At 32.9% G+C, this 16539-nt stretch overlaps 1 protein-coding gene across 2 annotated transcripts in view; it reads right to left on the bottom strand.

Moving 5' to 3' along the window:
• Window positions 1-16539, bottom strand: part of LOC129235112 (uncharacterized) — an 89145-nt gene that overhangs the window by 54898 nt on the left and 17708 nt on the right. Inside the window, exon 1 of one of the 2 annotated variants that reach the window (XM_054868800.1) lies at window positions 375-524. The exons of the other annotated variant lie outside the window; for it this stretch is intronic. Within the exon in view, the coding sequence (XP_054724775.1) occupies window positions 375-415 (41 nt within the window). The 5' untranslated portion in view covers window positions 416-524. Of the gene's footprint in view, window positions 1-374; window positions 525-16539 lie in introns of those variants that run through there. 2 annotated transcript variants of the gene reach the window in all.

Genomic DNA, 16539 nt, shown 5'->3' on the forward strand with positions numbered 1-16539 from the left:
TACAGTTCGGGAAAACCTAACCTGGCAGCATTGTACTGCTGTGATTAGCATATGCGGTAGCCTACACATTGATCCATGACAGAAGGCCACCAGGTTACGTTTACAGTTGTTGATGCTTTTGTTCTGATTAATAATATATATACCCATTTTGTCAAAAATAAAGTGTTCAATGTGCCAAGCAAAAAAGGTGGAATACTTATTATTCCACCTTTTATTAATAGACCCGAGCGAAATTATTTCACACAGTATTTCAAAGACTGAAAGAAAAACACATTTGCGCATCATGCTGTTATATTTATAAAATAACAAACATTTTGCATCCATCCTATTTTGCATTACATCACCAAATAATAACACGTTAAAAATACCCTTACCTGAATCTCACAGTTTTATATTGGGATTTCGGATATTCCATTTAAAATAATATTATACTCGCTGTTAACAGCTAACGCCTTCAATGTACTCCATACTTAAAACAAAAATCATTTCGATCGTCGTAAGATCTCGAACGTTCTTTCGCCGTCTCGGCAGGTGTGTTGCTGAAGAAGAGAAAAAAAATATTCCACCTCTTCAAAACTAGAACAAGCCTATGAAAAAGAACCTTTCTATAAACAGAGCTCTTTTTCCTTTTCAGCCCAAAATTAGCGTCCTCAAAACTGCATCCCGCGTTTGTATTTGTAACGCTTCCAATTTATTAAAAAAAAAAAAAAAAAAGCTGTTGAGACGGATGAAAGTTACGAGTAAAATTATCTCGAGTGATGGAATGATACTGCGTTAATTAAAATGTTTGAGAATCATCACAATAAATTTATTTTTGATTACTATTAAGTTGATTTTTACAATATTGATTTAATCAACTGTCCAGAATCCGGCCCCTATTAAGCAGGACATCGCTAAATCTGGACAGCCATTTAGACGTACATACTATATTAATATAAAATACTAGGAGGCTCCGAGCCCTGCTCGTTTACGCTCACCAACCCCCGAAGATTACTTCGCAATCTTGATTGATTCACAAAGATTTAAATCGTCTATTAGAAAGAATCAGATTCAAAAAGCGTTACAAGTTCTGTTTTGAACAAAATAAAAGTCCCCATCTCTCGCCCGTAGAAAACGGAATTTAAGCAATAAGCTCATAATTAGAATACACTTCCGTTCCCACCCGAAGACAAAAGAACTTGATAGAAATATTCATAGCAGAGGAATTGAAAAAAAAAAAAAAAAACGCTTTGAAGAAGGGAGCCCTTTTGGAACTCTTTCCCGGCTTTCAAACTAACTTGTACACCAACTTGCACAGCTATAGTGTGCTAAGTTGCATGTGTGCTTGTGCATACTAAGTGGTATTTGAGCTTTGCAAAACTGCAGTTTTGTACGTTTGAAGAGTCGATTTCCGCGGTCTCTAGGAATATATACTCGTATTTTGCTCTTCAGCTCCGTGCTTGAATTGAGTTTAGCCTAAGACGTTTCTATAAATAGAAATTCTTATATCTACTGTTATTCGCAACTCCAGAGCTCGAATACGCTACCTTGTGGTGATTAAGAATACTAAAGAAAACGGTAAAACAATCCATTCCACGTGTTTTCTTTGGGGTAAATTACAGGCTTCAGACAGTTTATGGTGTAATGCAATTTCAGAAGAATAGAAAAGAAAGCTTCTCACAAGCACGATGAAAAATTACTGCCATTCACTAAGCGTCAAAGCAAGTTATAAGTTACGACATTTGTTTGTTTAAACTTTTTCATCCGCCATCAGACAATGGTTACAGCGAGCCCTATAGTTTATTTGAGTTGCGAATTGGGAAAACTGGAAAAAGCTTTATTTGATGCTAAAAAAAAATCTTTGGAACAACATCGACTTAAGGGGTGTGGGAAATTTATCATCCCTTCAACAGGCCATTTGTTTGAAATTTTAGCTTAAAAAATTAATTAGAAAAAAACTAATTCGAAATTCAAAAAATAAAACCCCAGGTGCATACTCCCGGGGCTCGAAACACTTTTGTACAAAATTTGAAAGCTGTAGGTGCTATGGAGTCTTCTGGACCTAGGCCCGCCCCAGACTTCCTCTCACAATTTCATTAAACTTACCTTTTTCATAACAGGCGATAAAAGGCGAGTTAGCTAAATTATGTATTTTTGTAGGGCTACAAAATAACGCATGAGCATACTACAGTTGAACTCGTTCATAACGAGCGTTAAGGAACTGTAATATTTGCTCGTTTTAAATAATTTATATAATTCATAATTAATTAATAATTAATTATGAATTATATGAATTATTTAAATTTTTAATAATTAATTAAGAATTAATTTTGGATAATTCATATAATAATTACCAAGTATGAACTTTTTGATTTTTTCCACAAACTTGTTTTTTGCGAGTGCTCGCAAAAAACAAGTTTGTGGAAAAAATCAAAAAGTTCATATTTGGTAATTATTTATATGAATTATTATTATTAGTATTACTTCCGGTTAATTTGCATTGAACTGCCTTATTGTCTTTCATGCGATTTTGTTCGAGGATTTCTCTTTTTTTTTTATCTGCATTAACTTGAATTTGAGCTACAATATTCTCGGAAGTATACTTCGAAAGTGATAACATAGGTGTCAACAAATGAAGAAATTTCTTATGCTTCTCTTCTTAAAATAATAATAATTAAAAAAATCAGACTTTCGTTTGTCTTTGCGTTGAAGGAATTTTTCCAAGAAAGATTAAGCCGAGATAGAAGTCAATAGAAATTTTATGAATAACAAAGTATTGCTCGAATTAAGCGGGTTTTGCTTGTTAAAAGCGAGTTATACTCCCATAAACTTAGTATTGCACCAACCAAGAAATTCTGATTTCCTCATTAAATCCGGGTTCTCATTAAATCAGGGATCGTTATAAGCAAGTTCAGCTGTATACATAATTTTCTCTTATTCAGTTTTATATTTCATTTTCCTGAATTGAAAATACATTTTTACTCAGTACAATAGTTTGTATACATTGGTTCAATTCATCGGTTATTTTGTTTAATCAGTACTTTCATAAATCCGGACGACCTGTATCTCCTATTAGTCTTGGTTAATGAATTTCTACTGTGTCATCAAATGCTATAGTGTTTAAAAGCAGAATGGGCAGCTTTTTTTTTTTTTTTTACTTCGTCGTTGCTTGACGTTTGTTTTATTCGCTTTGTAAATAGCAAGTAACAAGGTTAATGCGGCGAGTAAATCTTAACCGGGTTCCCACCTCAAAGTAAAAATCAAAATAAAGCACTTTAAAGCACTCAATATTTCTCCAACATTACTGGTATCATGTTTAATTTTTCTCTCTCAGATTCGAAAGAAATTGTCAAATTTTCAAACCTGATGTATTTTTGTTCCCAAGACTTCTTCGTCCCTGAATATCTGGAAGCAAACGGCAAAATACATAAAATTATAAACTGCGGTTGAACTTGTTCTAATGGGTGTTTGTTTAGAAGCAGAGAACTTTTGGTTCAAATAAAACACAGTTAAATGCTGTTAATTGCCATGAATGTTGCTTTATTCTAAAGATGATTCTTTGCCATTTTTTATTTAAATATGATTTCTGGCCTATGGTTACCTCGGCTGGCTTGGAGAAAGTCTAATCGGAAAGTCCAATTTTCTCACTTTTTGCAGCAATAGAGGCCGTATGTCAGTGATAAGGTGGCGAATGTTCTCTTCTAAGGCGTCAATCGTCTGAGGCTTACCGGTGTAGACCAGAAGACTTAACATAGCCCCACAAAAAATAGTCCAGTGGTGTTAAATCGCATGATCTTGCAGGCCAATTCACGGGTCCATTACGCGAAATTATTCGTTCACCGATCGTTTCTTTTAATAAATCAATTGTGGCACGCGCTGTGTGTCATGCTGCACCGCCTTGTTGTCTATTCATTATGAAATGGCAAACCAAACTGAACACAAAACAAGTGACAGCTATCAAAATGGCACACTTATCAAACAATGTTGCCAACTAAAGTTCTATACCTCTAAAAAAACACCCTTTATAATTTTTATCGAAGAAACCAATGACCTTTTTTTTTTTTTTTTTGTCATCCTTAATAGTAAATAACTCACAATAAGCTGTAAATTTCAGTAAATAGATTACTTACTACGTACACTAACTGGTACGTACATTTGCATGAAAGCATCACTCATATTAACGAAGATGTAAGCATTTCTTTCGAAAACATAAATTTTGTTCGCATATGCTTTTGACTCATACGACGTGGAGTATTTTTATCAAACTTTTAGAATGAGAATCACCTATACTGAAATTTAAAAGCAAAACTTTTAAAACTGGATGAAATATGAACACATGAAGTAATTCATTTTTCACAGCTTAGGTGCGAAAGATAACAATTTATAACCTTCTTAATTTCGCAGGCAGGTGTCAGTGGCAACGTTTTAGAAAAATGCTCCCAAATAATCTGCTTTTATCACGAATCACGCCGAACGATCGCAGGCAAGTATTGCTAATTTGAGAACGGTCCCGTATGATTCATCACCTGTCCGAAAGTAATTGAAATTCAACTCACCAAGTCACAAATATCTCGCCGTTTCTAAATTTTTAGGAATTTTATCGGGATATTTTTTAATTCAAATCTGTAAACGAATTGTATATAGCACGTAAACTAATAGCTTATTCCCAACTGTTTATGATGAAAGATGATCGAAAAAGCTTTTGGGTTCTTCAAATTGTTGTTGGTCCCCTAAATGCATTCGTGATTGAGGTTTTGTTGAAACATGTCAACCGAAGCACACCTTTAGTGCGACAAAAGTTACAGAACAACTGTTATCTTACTTCTCTTTAGAAACTCTTTAAAATTTAAATTTTTGCAATTGCTGCATTTTTTTTTTTTTTTTTTTTTTACAGCTCTATAATAGGTTTTTTAACATAGGCCACAACAGTTTTTTTTTTCCTTTAAATGGTACAATTTTTAGTAGCATCATTAAAACAATTGTACGTATTTTAATGCATAGTTTTATTATTGTTTCATGCATATCTGTTTATTTATTAACAGTTATTACTGACACAAAAAACTTGACATTTGTGCGATCAAAACTCAAGGAGATATTCATTTCGAAGTTTCAATTGACCATACAGAAGACGAGATGAGAACTTATCGTCCTTTCAGAAGAATGACAGGTCGCCAAAGTAAGAAAAACAAGGTATTTATATTTTTCATTGCTATTCAAAGTAAATGCAAATATTATGCCGTGTTACGCAAAAACACACTACAAAACCTCAAACAATTTGAGAAACCACGCTCTATGCACACCTATCATTTTAAACACTTGTTTACCGCTATATTTTCCCCCAAAAGGTGTTATTGACGGCGAGTAAAAAAGTGGTGTAAATCACAAAACGATGCGTTTCATATCTCGGTGAATATTGGTCGCACTAATTTCAAACTTTTTTTGTTGGAATTATTTTTTAATAGAGATTTTTTCACTACACATAAGTTAGGGTACCTGGGGCCCGTATAAAAAGTTTAATTTTGTATTTTTTGACTTATTTTTATTTTCACTTCAAACTTTCAATATCTTAACCCTGCATCTGATTTTGAAAATTTTTGCAATTGGAAGTATACATCTAGGACTAACGGTTGCGAAAATAAAGGTCTTGCAGGTTAAAACGGAACACCCTGTATATTCAATAGTAAACATTATTTTTATTATTTACATTTCATTTCTTTGAAACTATTGAAAATTTACTATTGAAATTCCAAAGATAATCTTATCAATCAACGTTGTTTCATTTCCCAATAACAATTTTTACCCGCTTAGGTTCCTGCAGTTCTGGCGGATCTTTTTATGAGCTATTTCAAAAGTGCAAAACGGTAAACATTTTCAGTTTTCAATTCTTTCTAAAATGTAATTCCTACCTTATTCTATTAACAAAATACGATTTTAGATGCAGAAATAACCAATAGATGGCACTACGAATCACTCATTTCAAGCAGAAGAAAGAAACCTAAAATTACCAAATATTGTACGGAGCAGTAAATGAATGGATCTACGAAATATAAAATTAAGTAAACCACTTAATTTGGAAAGTAAATTTGCAAATTGGAAATTGTTCATAACTTGTGCTCTGAAACAGAAAAATTCACTACTTTCATCACTAGATATTAAAAATAATTTAAAGGGAAAGGTTTGAATGAATAAATTTAAAGAATATTTAAAATTCAAGCAACTGTTTTCCCTCCTATAAATGCGTATAAAAGCAAGAAAAGAAGTTGTTTAATTGAATTATAGTAAGAACCTCCTCTGTTGTAGAATTTTAAGTTTGCATAGATAATATAGAAATAAATAGAGCAAGTTTAGTTTTTATACAACACTTTACAAAGGTACCCAATTATAAAAACGGTATTGAACTTAAAAGAATGTAATGGTATTACCATTACATTCTTTTAAGTTCAATACCGTTTTTATTATACTTAAAGTAAAATAGTTGAGTTAACTTAAATTTTTAAAAATAAATAAACTGGAAATGCAATTTGAAATGTGAGTTCCAAAGAGATAACTGTATTTTACATATTTAAAAAAAATCTGAATCAAAATAACATTTTTAACTTTTGGCAATAAATCTGTACCTTCAAATAAGTGCAAAATTATCATTTTCCCTATAAGGACAAAGGGGTAGATATAATATTTTTTTGATGAGATAGTTTCTATATGTTTAAGCAAAATAACTTTCGTTAAAACAAGTTTAAAAACGATAGTGAACACACAGATAAATGAATTAATAAATGAAATAAGTGAATAAATGAGGAATCGCAAAAATGTGTGGATACATTATGGAATAATGATGAGTAAATAAGTGATCCAATAAATAAATGAATGTTTAAAATTGTATTAATAAATTCACTCCACAATTACAAAATATGCTTAATATTCAATAATGTATTGCACTGAACATGAGTAGGTCTTAAGTAATATCTGAAATGGTTCAAACAAGAAATTCCTCTACTTTTGATTTACCACACATAATTACAATATTGGTATCAAAATTTAAAAATGGCTTTTCTGATCCCACTTCTTGAACCCTGATCTTCAGAGGTTTTTTTTTTTTTTTTTCTTTTTTTGAGCAATCACGATTGCTTATTGTTCTCACTTTACGGTTTTTTTTTTGGCGTCCTATCATTTTATTTTCCCACCGCCACCCTCCGCACCATCACCGTCGACCGGCTCCTCACAATGCTGCTCCTATAGCGAAAGCCGTCTAAAGGTTGCATCCATGTCCTACACACACGCGCATACATACACAACTACGCACACACACGCACACACACAAACATATACACACACATACACTACACACACACACAAACATATACACACACATACACTACACACACACACACAAACATATACACACACCATACACCTACACACATACACAAACAAATACACACACACGAACACATACAGATACCTACACACACATACACACAACTACCCACACATTCATGTCTGCACGCAGACACAAACACATATGCGTACACACACACACACATATCCCCCCCCCACACACATTCATACACACAACTACCCACACACTTATGCCAGCACACAGACACAAACACACATGCCTACACACACATACACATACTCCTACACACAAACGCACAACCCCCCCCCCACCACACACAAACACACACGCCTACGTACACACGCTCGTGACTGCGGAAAACATAATTTGAATTCAAGATGTCAAAATTCAAATTAATTTTTCTTTTTCTTTTTTTTATTTTTAATCTGACTGAATGTGTTTAATAACATAGTTTAAATATAAGACAGATAACTGACGACATTTAGCAGTACTGCTAAATACCCAAGTTTTGCCTTCAGTTCAAGAATCGAAGGGCGCCATGCTGCGTACACTCGATGGCAAAATAAATTCACTTTATCAAACAGCTTGTTTGCACTCTCAGCTTCAATGTGATTACATCTGCTTCCAGCTCGGTTATTCACTATTCCTGACTGAGGAGTTCTAGTGAGAACGAAACTGCAGTCTCTGGAAGTGATAACCGGGTTGTCTGGAATATTGCATGTAATGAAATTTTAATTGAAGACTTAACTATATTTTAGCATGAAATTAGTTAAAAAACAGTTATAACTCACGTTCTAATTACCTTGGAACATTGGAACACATTTTATCTGATGCAAAAAAATCAGGGGTTTCCATGAATAATTTTTTCTTATTTTTTCGTCCTCATATTAGAAAAATGCTGCCAAAGATCGAGATCTCTCTCCGACGTAAATTGTGGATTTGTATAGGGAAAAGAAACATGCATACACACACGCATATACACATATAGTCTCTGTTTTAACTATATAGTTTTTTTTTTTTTTTTTTTGAATACGTAAGCGTACAGAAGCTTGAAAAATAAATTATAGAGCAGCTATAACAAAAATATATCTAAGGAAGAAATTTAAATCTGAAGTAGTTTAAAAAAAACTGAGAACTATTTTCACACAATTGTACAATATAATTCATTAAAGACTTAATTTTAAGCATATATCATTGAAGTCCTAGCACTTTTTTCATTAAAAAAATATTTCGCTTTTCTACCTACTGTTGTCAAATACAATAAAAATAAAAGTACTGTCAATGAGTAAATTCCTAATCTTTCACAATGCCAAGTATGAGGATAAATTTATTTCGTTTTTAATGTCAGTTTTTATTTTTCTTGAAAAAAAAATGTTAAAAATACATATAGACATATAGATACATATAGATGTGACATTCCTAATTCTTTTGACAAAAAAAAAAAAAAAAAAAAAAGAATTGTGTAGTGTTTTTTAAATTAAATGGTTTTGATTTCTGACATAAATACAGACGCGAATATTTTTAGATTCTTCGAAAGATTCTAGTTAGATTCAAATACAATATCCTTTATTTCGCACGCTCTACATCAGAAAGTTTTTACGATACGAGTTGTTCGAAGTAAATGCTACTGGTAGCTTAGGACTTGTATAGGAGCCAAATTTCCTCGTATAACCTAACGTTAAGCTTCTTATACTGTTTAAAATCGAACAAAAACTGATCGAATCAAAAAACAAAGCATGGAAATAGGGTTTAAGATCTTTCGTGCAAAAATATTTTGTTATATTCGGACTATCACCTTAAACGTTTTTCTGGGAGACAAACAGATCGACTGACTAACATTTTCAATTCTCATAACACCAATTCCAAAATTTTGTTTTTAAAAATCTATGAATTAAAATTTTTTGACCTATTTTTACAAACATTAAGCTTCTTTTACTAATTTCATTGAACTTTTATTTTGTTTCTGTTACTTCTACAGAAATGCAGGTTAGAAACAGAGGCATATTTTCGGAAACCAGAACAAAAAATGCAATAAAGAAACCGCGAAAAGCTCATTTCCAGAATTAAATGTCTCACTAACCACTGAACAACTCCCTTGGGTCTAGTTCGCCAAGAAAATTCCAGGGAGTTCTCCACGCTACTGAGGGTCATAAATATTGCATCCTTTTATTTATTGTTCCATCAATTTTTGCTCTAAATCCATCAGTGGGTTTTCCAAAAAGATGTATGAGTCAGTTATATAAACATACGGTGAGTGAAGGATGCAGTTGGGATGATGCAGCCGGAAACTAATTTTAGAGACTATAGGAGGACAACCTTCTTTGCCTTAGCTCCATTCGGAGAAAGATAAGATCATCTTATCTTGCTTCCAATGCTAGCTAGTTTTTGTTTAGAAAAAAAAATATTATTTTTTTATTGTTTAGTTGCATAGGTAGTTTTTATTAAACAAGAGTTTCAAAGTTTTCGAAGTTTGCTTAAATTGAAACTTATATGCATTTTTTTTTAATTACTATGAATCCAAGGACGTGTCCAAAATATAGGTAAGAGATTTTACGTCCTCCCATGGGAAAACATAAATAAGTTCACAAAACTCAATACAAAAAAACCATAATTCTCTTTTTTAACGAAGTCTTCGTGGGTTGTTACTGCTTACGGCGTTTGAAGGAATTATGTGTATTGTTTAGCATTTATTTGGCTTACAATGTTAAAAATAAGGGAGGGTGGCCCAAAGCGGGTAGACCTTCGTATACTTCCCGATAAGCGGCGATGCATTCGTATATCGTGTTTACATGAACACCTCCGAGTTTTAATCAGCCCCAGCGAAGCGGCAGTGAAGCGGCATGGCGCAATCAAGCTTGAAATTAAAAAAAATGAAGTTTTGTAACTTGTGATTAGTCGAAGACCAGCTTATTTTTCTTATTGTCAGTAATATTACGTTATTCAGACACCATCCACCTACAAACTACGATAGTCATTTCGTGTGTTTCTTTCTTAAATTTAAGGTTATAATTATTGAAATAAAAAACGAGCCTTCGGGCAAAGCAGGTATAGGATTTAATCATATGTTTATTTATAATTTCGCTACTCATGTGCTGACTTAGATTTTCTATTTGAATAGGATAAGTACAACTTTAAAAAGTTATTTTTTAGGATGGGAATTAATTTGTCAATTAATTTAATCAGTTATTTCTTTATGTTTCAGGAACAAATGTGCTGACTTTAAATTGAATAAGTACAACTTTTTTATATATTTTTTACAATGGCAGGTAACTAGCCAATTATTTTAATCATTCATAACTTCATATTTGATTGGCAAATGTACCAAATCACAATTAGTTAAGCTTACCCGCTTTGGGCTCCCTGGTAGGGTGGATTTTTCAAATGTTTGTGAAGTTTGATAATAAATAAGTATTTGGTTTGAAATAATAAAAAAAATCAGTTTTTATTTTGAAGTTCAAAAACCCTGCTAGGAAATAACACCAAAACTGTTGCGATAAAAATCACAAAACTGCAATTTTTGAGCATTCTTCGAAAATCTACCCGCTTTGGGGCACCCTCCTCTGTATGAGTCGTTCAAAACTAAAGTGGATCAAGCAAATTTTTTTTTCAATATTATTTCTTGCGGATTAATAATTATTAATTGTACATTTTCAAAGCAAAAGTGAACCTATTCCCTGTTGTCATTATTTATCACTATAGCTACAGAATAAGAGTCAATCAAGTCTAGTAAATTTTGATTTAAAAACTAAGCAACAACCGAAATTATCATTTTTGAGCTATAAAGTGATAACCTCTATTTATACCGTACTTCGTTCTGCTTCATACTACGTTAATAAAAAAAAAATATCCCCAAATCCCTTGAGCATTCTAGGGACGATAAACTTAAACCTTGATCATCTCAAAACTATCCTTCATGAACTTGATCCCCTTCAGCTCTGAATGCCTCACATATTGAATGTTCTCTTTCGAAGAAATTACTATCTAATTACTTTCCATCGTGAAGTAGGTTGGTATTGATGGAAACTAATAAATCGGTTAATAAATTGGTTTTATTGAATTAAAAATACAATACTTTAAAATAATTCCCCTGAAAACTTCGTTATGAAGCCTTTTCCGAGGGGGAACACTTTTTTTTATTCGTACGGCGTACGGCAAATTACCGTCCCATGTGACGCCCGTGCTAGACACGCCACTGCAAACTCTTATTTTGAAAATTCACAACTAATCAAAATCTAAAACACGCTGTAAACTGCTATCAAGAATGTTTCGTACTGAATACTACATGAAATACTAATTCGTGGTTTTGATATATTTATTTTTTTTCCCAAGGTTAAGTACTAAAACTGCAAGTGAGAATCTCCTGTGAGAAAATAAGTAGAAACTTCCGTTGGGGCGATTTTTACTGATAAACTACAAAAGAAATCGCAAGCTTAACATAAGTTGGAACTTGACGACTTAAAGGTGACTCAGCGTAAGGTATATTTTGAAGGTCGTGGCTTTTCAGGGGGCGTGCAAGAAACCGATGTGTCACTTCAAGAATGATTTAACGATGACGTATAAGCTCCGAGATTAGATTTTGGGAGTGATCCTAAACCCTCACCAGAAAAAAGTTTCGGAAACACTTCCAACTGCTGCTCAAGAAACGATAATTACTATGAGACGTTAATTTACTTTCATGTCACAAACTGAACTAAGCGTAGCTTGAAAAAAGGATGAGTAAAGGATTTTTGTCCGTGAAAAAATATGTGATTTATCGGTATTAGCAAGTGATATACTGCAAAAGCACTTATTTTTGGGAGATACTTAAATTTTCGCGTGCCCGTTGTAATCGCAAAAATTTTAGCCTCGCGAAATATTTCAACTTCATACACACAATCTGCTATTGGTTCAGCTCATATAAAATCTCCGGCGCAGTGTCTTGAAACCACAGATCATTTTTGCCAAAATAAGTGCTTTTACAATATTCAACAGTGTCTGATACATCCAATGAAATAATTTTGCCCACTACAAAATGGCACATGAATAATGCCTGTAGAAATGCAAAACTTAGACACTTTTGAAATATTCGTTAGTAAGCCGGGAACTAGTTTTGCCCACTACAAAACGACACATGAATAATGTCTGTAGGAGTACAAAACTTAGGCACTTTCAGGATATTCGTTAGTAAGCCGGGAAATAATTTCGCCCACTACAAAATGGCACATGAATAATGTTTGTAGAAATGCAAAACTTAGGCACTTTTAAAATATTCGTTAGTAAGCCGGGAAATAATTTTGCCCACTACAACATGGCACATGAATGATGCCTGTAGAAATGCAAAACTTAGGCACTTTGAAAATATTCGTAAGTAAGCCGGGAAATAATTTTGCCCACTACAAAAAGGCACATGAATAATGCCTGTAGAAATGCAAAACTTAGGCACTTTAAAAATATTCGTTAGTAAGCCGGGAACTAATTTTGCCCACTACAAAACGACACATGAATAATGTCTGTAGAAGTATAAAACTTAGGCACTTTCAGGATATTCGTTAGTAAGCCGGGAAATAATTTTGCCCACTACAAAATGACACATGAATAATGCCTGTAGAAATGCAAAACTTAGGCACTTTTAAAATATTCGTTAGTAAGCCGGGAACTAATTTTGCCCACTACAAAATGACACATGAATAATGTCTGTAGAAATGCAAAACTTAGGCACTTTTAAAATATTCGTTAGTAAGCCGGGAACTAATTTTGCCCACTACAAAATGACACATGAATAATGTCTGTAGAAGTATAAAACTTAGGCACTTTCAAGATATTAGTTAGTATGCCGGGAAATAATTTTGCCCACTACAAAACGGCACATGAATAATGCCTGTAGAAATGCAAAACTTAGGCACTTTTAAAATATTCGTTAGTAAGTTTTTAATTATTGTGAATGCGTGCCTGAAAAGTTACTAATAGTTTTTCACATTTTCAGCACCCTTTCTTTCAAGGCAAAAAGCAAAAGACTGCAAAAGCTGCTCTATGGATCATAAAACATCTTGACATTGAAAAACTAAAACAAAAGTAAATCATATAAATAATTAAAAAAAATATTGAAGCATAAAACATGTTAAAGTACGGTTATGACGTCAGCAGAAGTGTGTCTGTGTCACAATGTGCAAAAAAAAAAAAAAAGGGCTAAAATTGCAAAACGCGATGTTGTTCTGATTTTTTAATATGTTGTTTGGGTCAGTTAGGGTAGTATGAATCTAAGTTTGTAGTTTTCAAATACCTGTGCTCGATGCGTAATTCGCGAAAAACTGCGATTTTTTTTTTTTTTTTTTTTTTGTTTCTCCTTTTTAACTCCTAAACTATATGCAACTTTTGATATTAAATGTAACCGAAACAACATAATAAAAAATCCGAACTACACCGCACTTTGCGATTTTAATGTCTAAAACTGGACTATTAAGGGAATAGTATTATTTTTTAAAAATCTTTTTCTTTGTTCGAAAGATTTTGACCAGACTCATCATTCCCATGTTTAATTTCTTGATCATACAACCTTTTTTCTCCCAATGGAGAAATTCAAAAAAGTTCTTTATTAGATTTTATATGAAGATTTAAATCCAATATAAATGCTAATCTAACAGAAGGAGGTGCTTCGAACAAACGTTTTTTTAATAAAGCTACTAACGAAGAAACGTGTGCAAAAATGAATATTTTTGTTTGTCTAATTTAAGGTCCTTTTTAAAAAAATTATTGATTATAACATTGTACAGCTATCGCCCTAACGAGAGAAAATCAAGCCTTGTTACCTAAAAAAGCCAATTTTATAACTAAAAATTATTTTTGCATCATAAAATTAAATTTATTGAAATCAAATAACTGAAGAACTTTTTTAAAGGGAAATTTAAGAGCATGTGTTCTACTAAGAGAGCTAATATAGCTTAATGCTTCAAATTTATATATAAACAAAACCAAAAAAGTACTCACTACTGTTGTGCCACTTTCTATTATCCTTTACATAAGTAACTGAAACACTTCTTTTAATTGTAATTATATTTCTATACTAGTGGTATCCGCACGACTTTGCCCGTAGTTGAAAATTAAAAGGTGATTCGGTTCTCCTGTATATTAACAAATAATGGATGGCGAATTTCTCGCCAATTGGCTATGTTCATTCGCTCTCCCATTCCACGTCATGATCACTTCGTAATTTGCTCGTCCATCTTATGATAATTATACCCTGGAAAATGTTCTGAAAATTGAAATAGAAAAAGAACAAAATCGAATTTTCGAAAAATCGCTTCGAGGTGCACACCCCAATGCTACAAACTAACTTTGTGCCAAATTTCTTGAAAATTGGTCGAACGGTCTAGGTGCTATGCGCGTCACAGAGATCTAGATATCCAGACATCCTACAAACATCCTCCAGACAGAGAGACTTTGAGCTTTATTCAAACACTAGTGGTACCCGCACGGCTTTGCCCGTAATAGAAAAATTAAAAGGTCTTTTGGTTCGCCTGTATATTTACAAATAATGTATGGTGAATTTTCTCGCCAATTGGCTTGTACCCATGTTACGGTTCCACGTTATGATAATTTCGTAGCTTGCCAATTTGCTTGTGCCTATGTTACGGTTCCACGTTATGATAATTTCGTAATTTAATCGTCCACCTTATGATAGTTTTGTTCTTAAAATTGAAATAGAAAAAGAACCACATCGAATTTTCGAAAAACGCTTCGAGGTGCACACCCCCATGCTATAAACTAACTTTGTGCCAAATTTCATGAAAATCGGTCGAACGGTCTAGGCGCTATGCGCGTCACAGATATCCAGACATCCTCCGGACATCCATCAGACAGAGAGACTTTCAGCATTATTATTAGTAAAGATTTCTGGAATCCAAGAATGTTGCGTTAGATTCTGCATCAAGTTCGTTAAAAAAAGTTCTGTACAGTCAACTCGTGATTACTCAAAGCCTTACAACTCAAGTATTCTTTTATCTTAAAGTTTTCATTAGGTTTCAAATTCTTGAGAAGACTGATATGACTCGACCTACCAATAATGTGAATATGTTTTAAAGTATATTATTTCAAGTGATAAAAATTTATTGCTTGTGTTGGGATACGTTCATGATTCTATATTTATTATGAAGTCACGATCCCTTTGCTACACTAGCGAGCCCAGGGTTTAACTTTTGGAAGGGGTGGGTGATAATAGAACTTTTGCATGTGTAAAAACAACGTGTTTTAGGGTCAGTATAGTGCTAAAACACAGGGCTCTGGGCAGTTGGCCCTAGCAAAAGAATAAATGAATTAATGTATGATTGAATAAATACATATGAATAAATTAGTGAATTATGTACAAATAAGTGATTGGATAAATAAATGAATTCGTAAAAGTTTATTAATAAATGAATAAATCAACGAATGTGTAAATGAATTAATAAATAAATAAAGCAAACTATTCCATTTTTCTCCATTCACTGTTCCTCGTATGCACTTGATAAACTATGCTATACAATGAAACCAAAACAAGCCTCATATTAAATTCATAAGTACAGCACTGAATGTCTAGGGCGTAGAATGTAGTGCGTATTAATATTTGAAATGTTAGTAACAAAATCTTTTTCATTTTATAAAAACAGATTTTGTTTTAATGTTAAGTTTACCCCGCAATGTTACAATATCAGAATTACATTTAAGAATTACTTTTAAAAAAATGTATTATTGTATTATCATGCACCTTGATCTTCAGAAGTAACTTCTTTTTGACTGGGATCAACAACATCTTAAATGACATGGTTAAAATATTTTCAAATGGGTGGCGCGCAAACAGAGTAAAATATTTTACCGTTTCACTGAACCCCTAAAACTCAGTTAACCTCCACATTTCCCTACTTATTGTAGATAAAATTTCATTATTATCGGAAATCATAACATTTTATTTGGCCATACACTGTAAGAAAATTCCAAAACGCACAGCTTAGTTTCGGGTAACATCCCGGGATTTCACAGGTCTTTATCAATATCCTGTAAAAGTCAAGTATCTTTGCGAAAATGTTTTCTGAATTGCTACAAGCTGCATGGATGCAGACTTTTCATTGTTGTGAAAACTGTTTTTAGCTAGCAGTTTAAGAAGGATTAACTGAGCTTCTTTTTTAAGTGTGTCGCCTTCCGTTCGATTGCGGCCCATCCAGATTGACCAAACTCCCAATGGGAGCAAAATG

Source organism: Uloborus diversus, chromosome 2 (assembly GCF_026930045.1).
Source record: "Uloborus diversus isolate 005 chromosome 2, Udiv.v.3.1, whole genome shotgun sequence".
In the NCBI taxonomy this organism is placed as follows: domain Eukaryota; kingdom Metazoa; phylum Arthropoda; class Arachnida; order Araneae; family Uloboridae; genus Uloborus; species Uloborus diversus.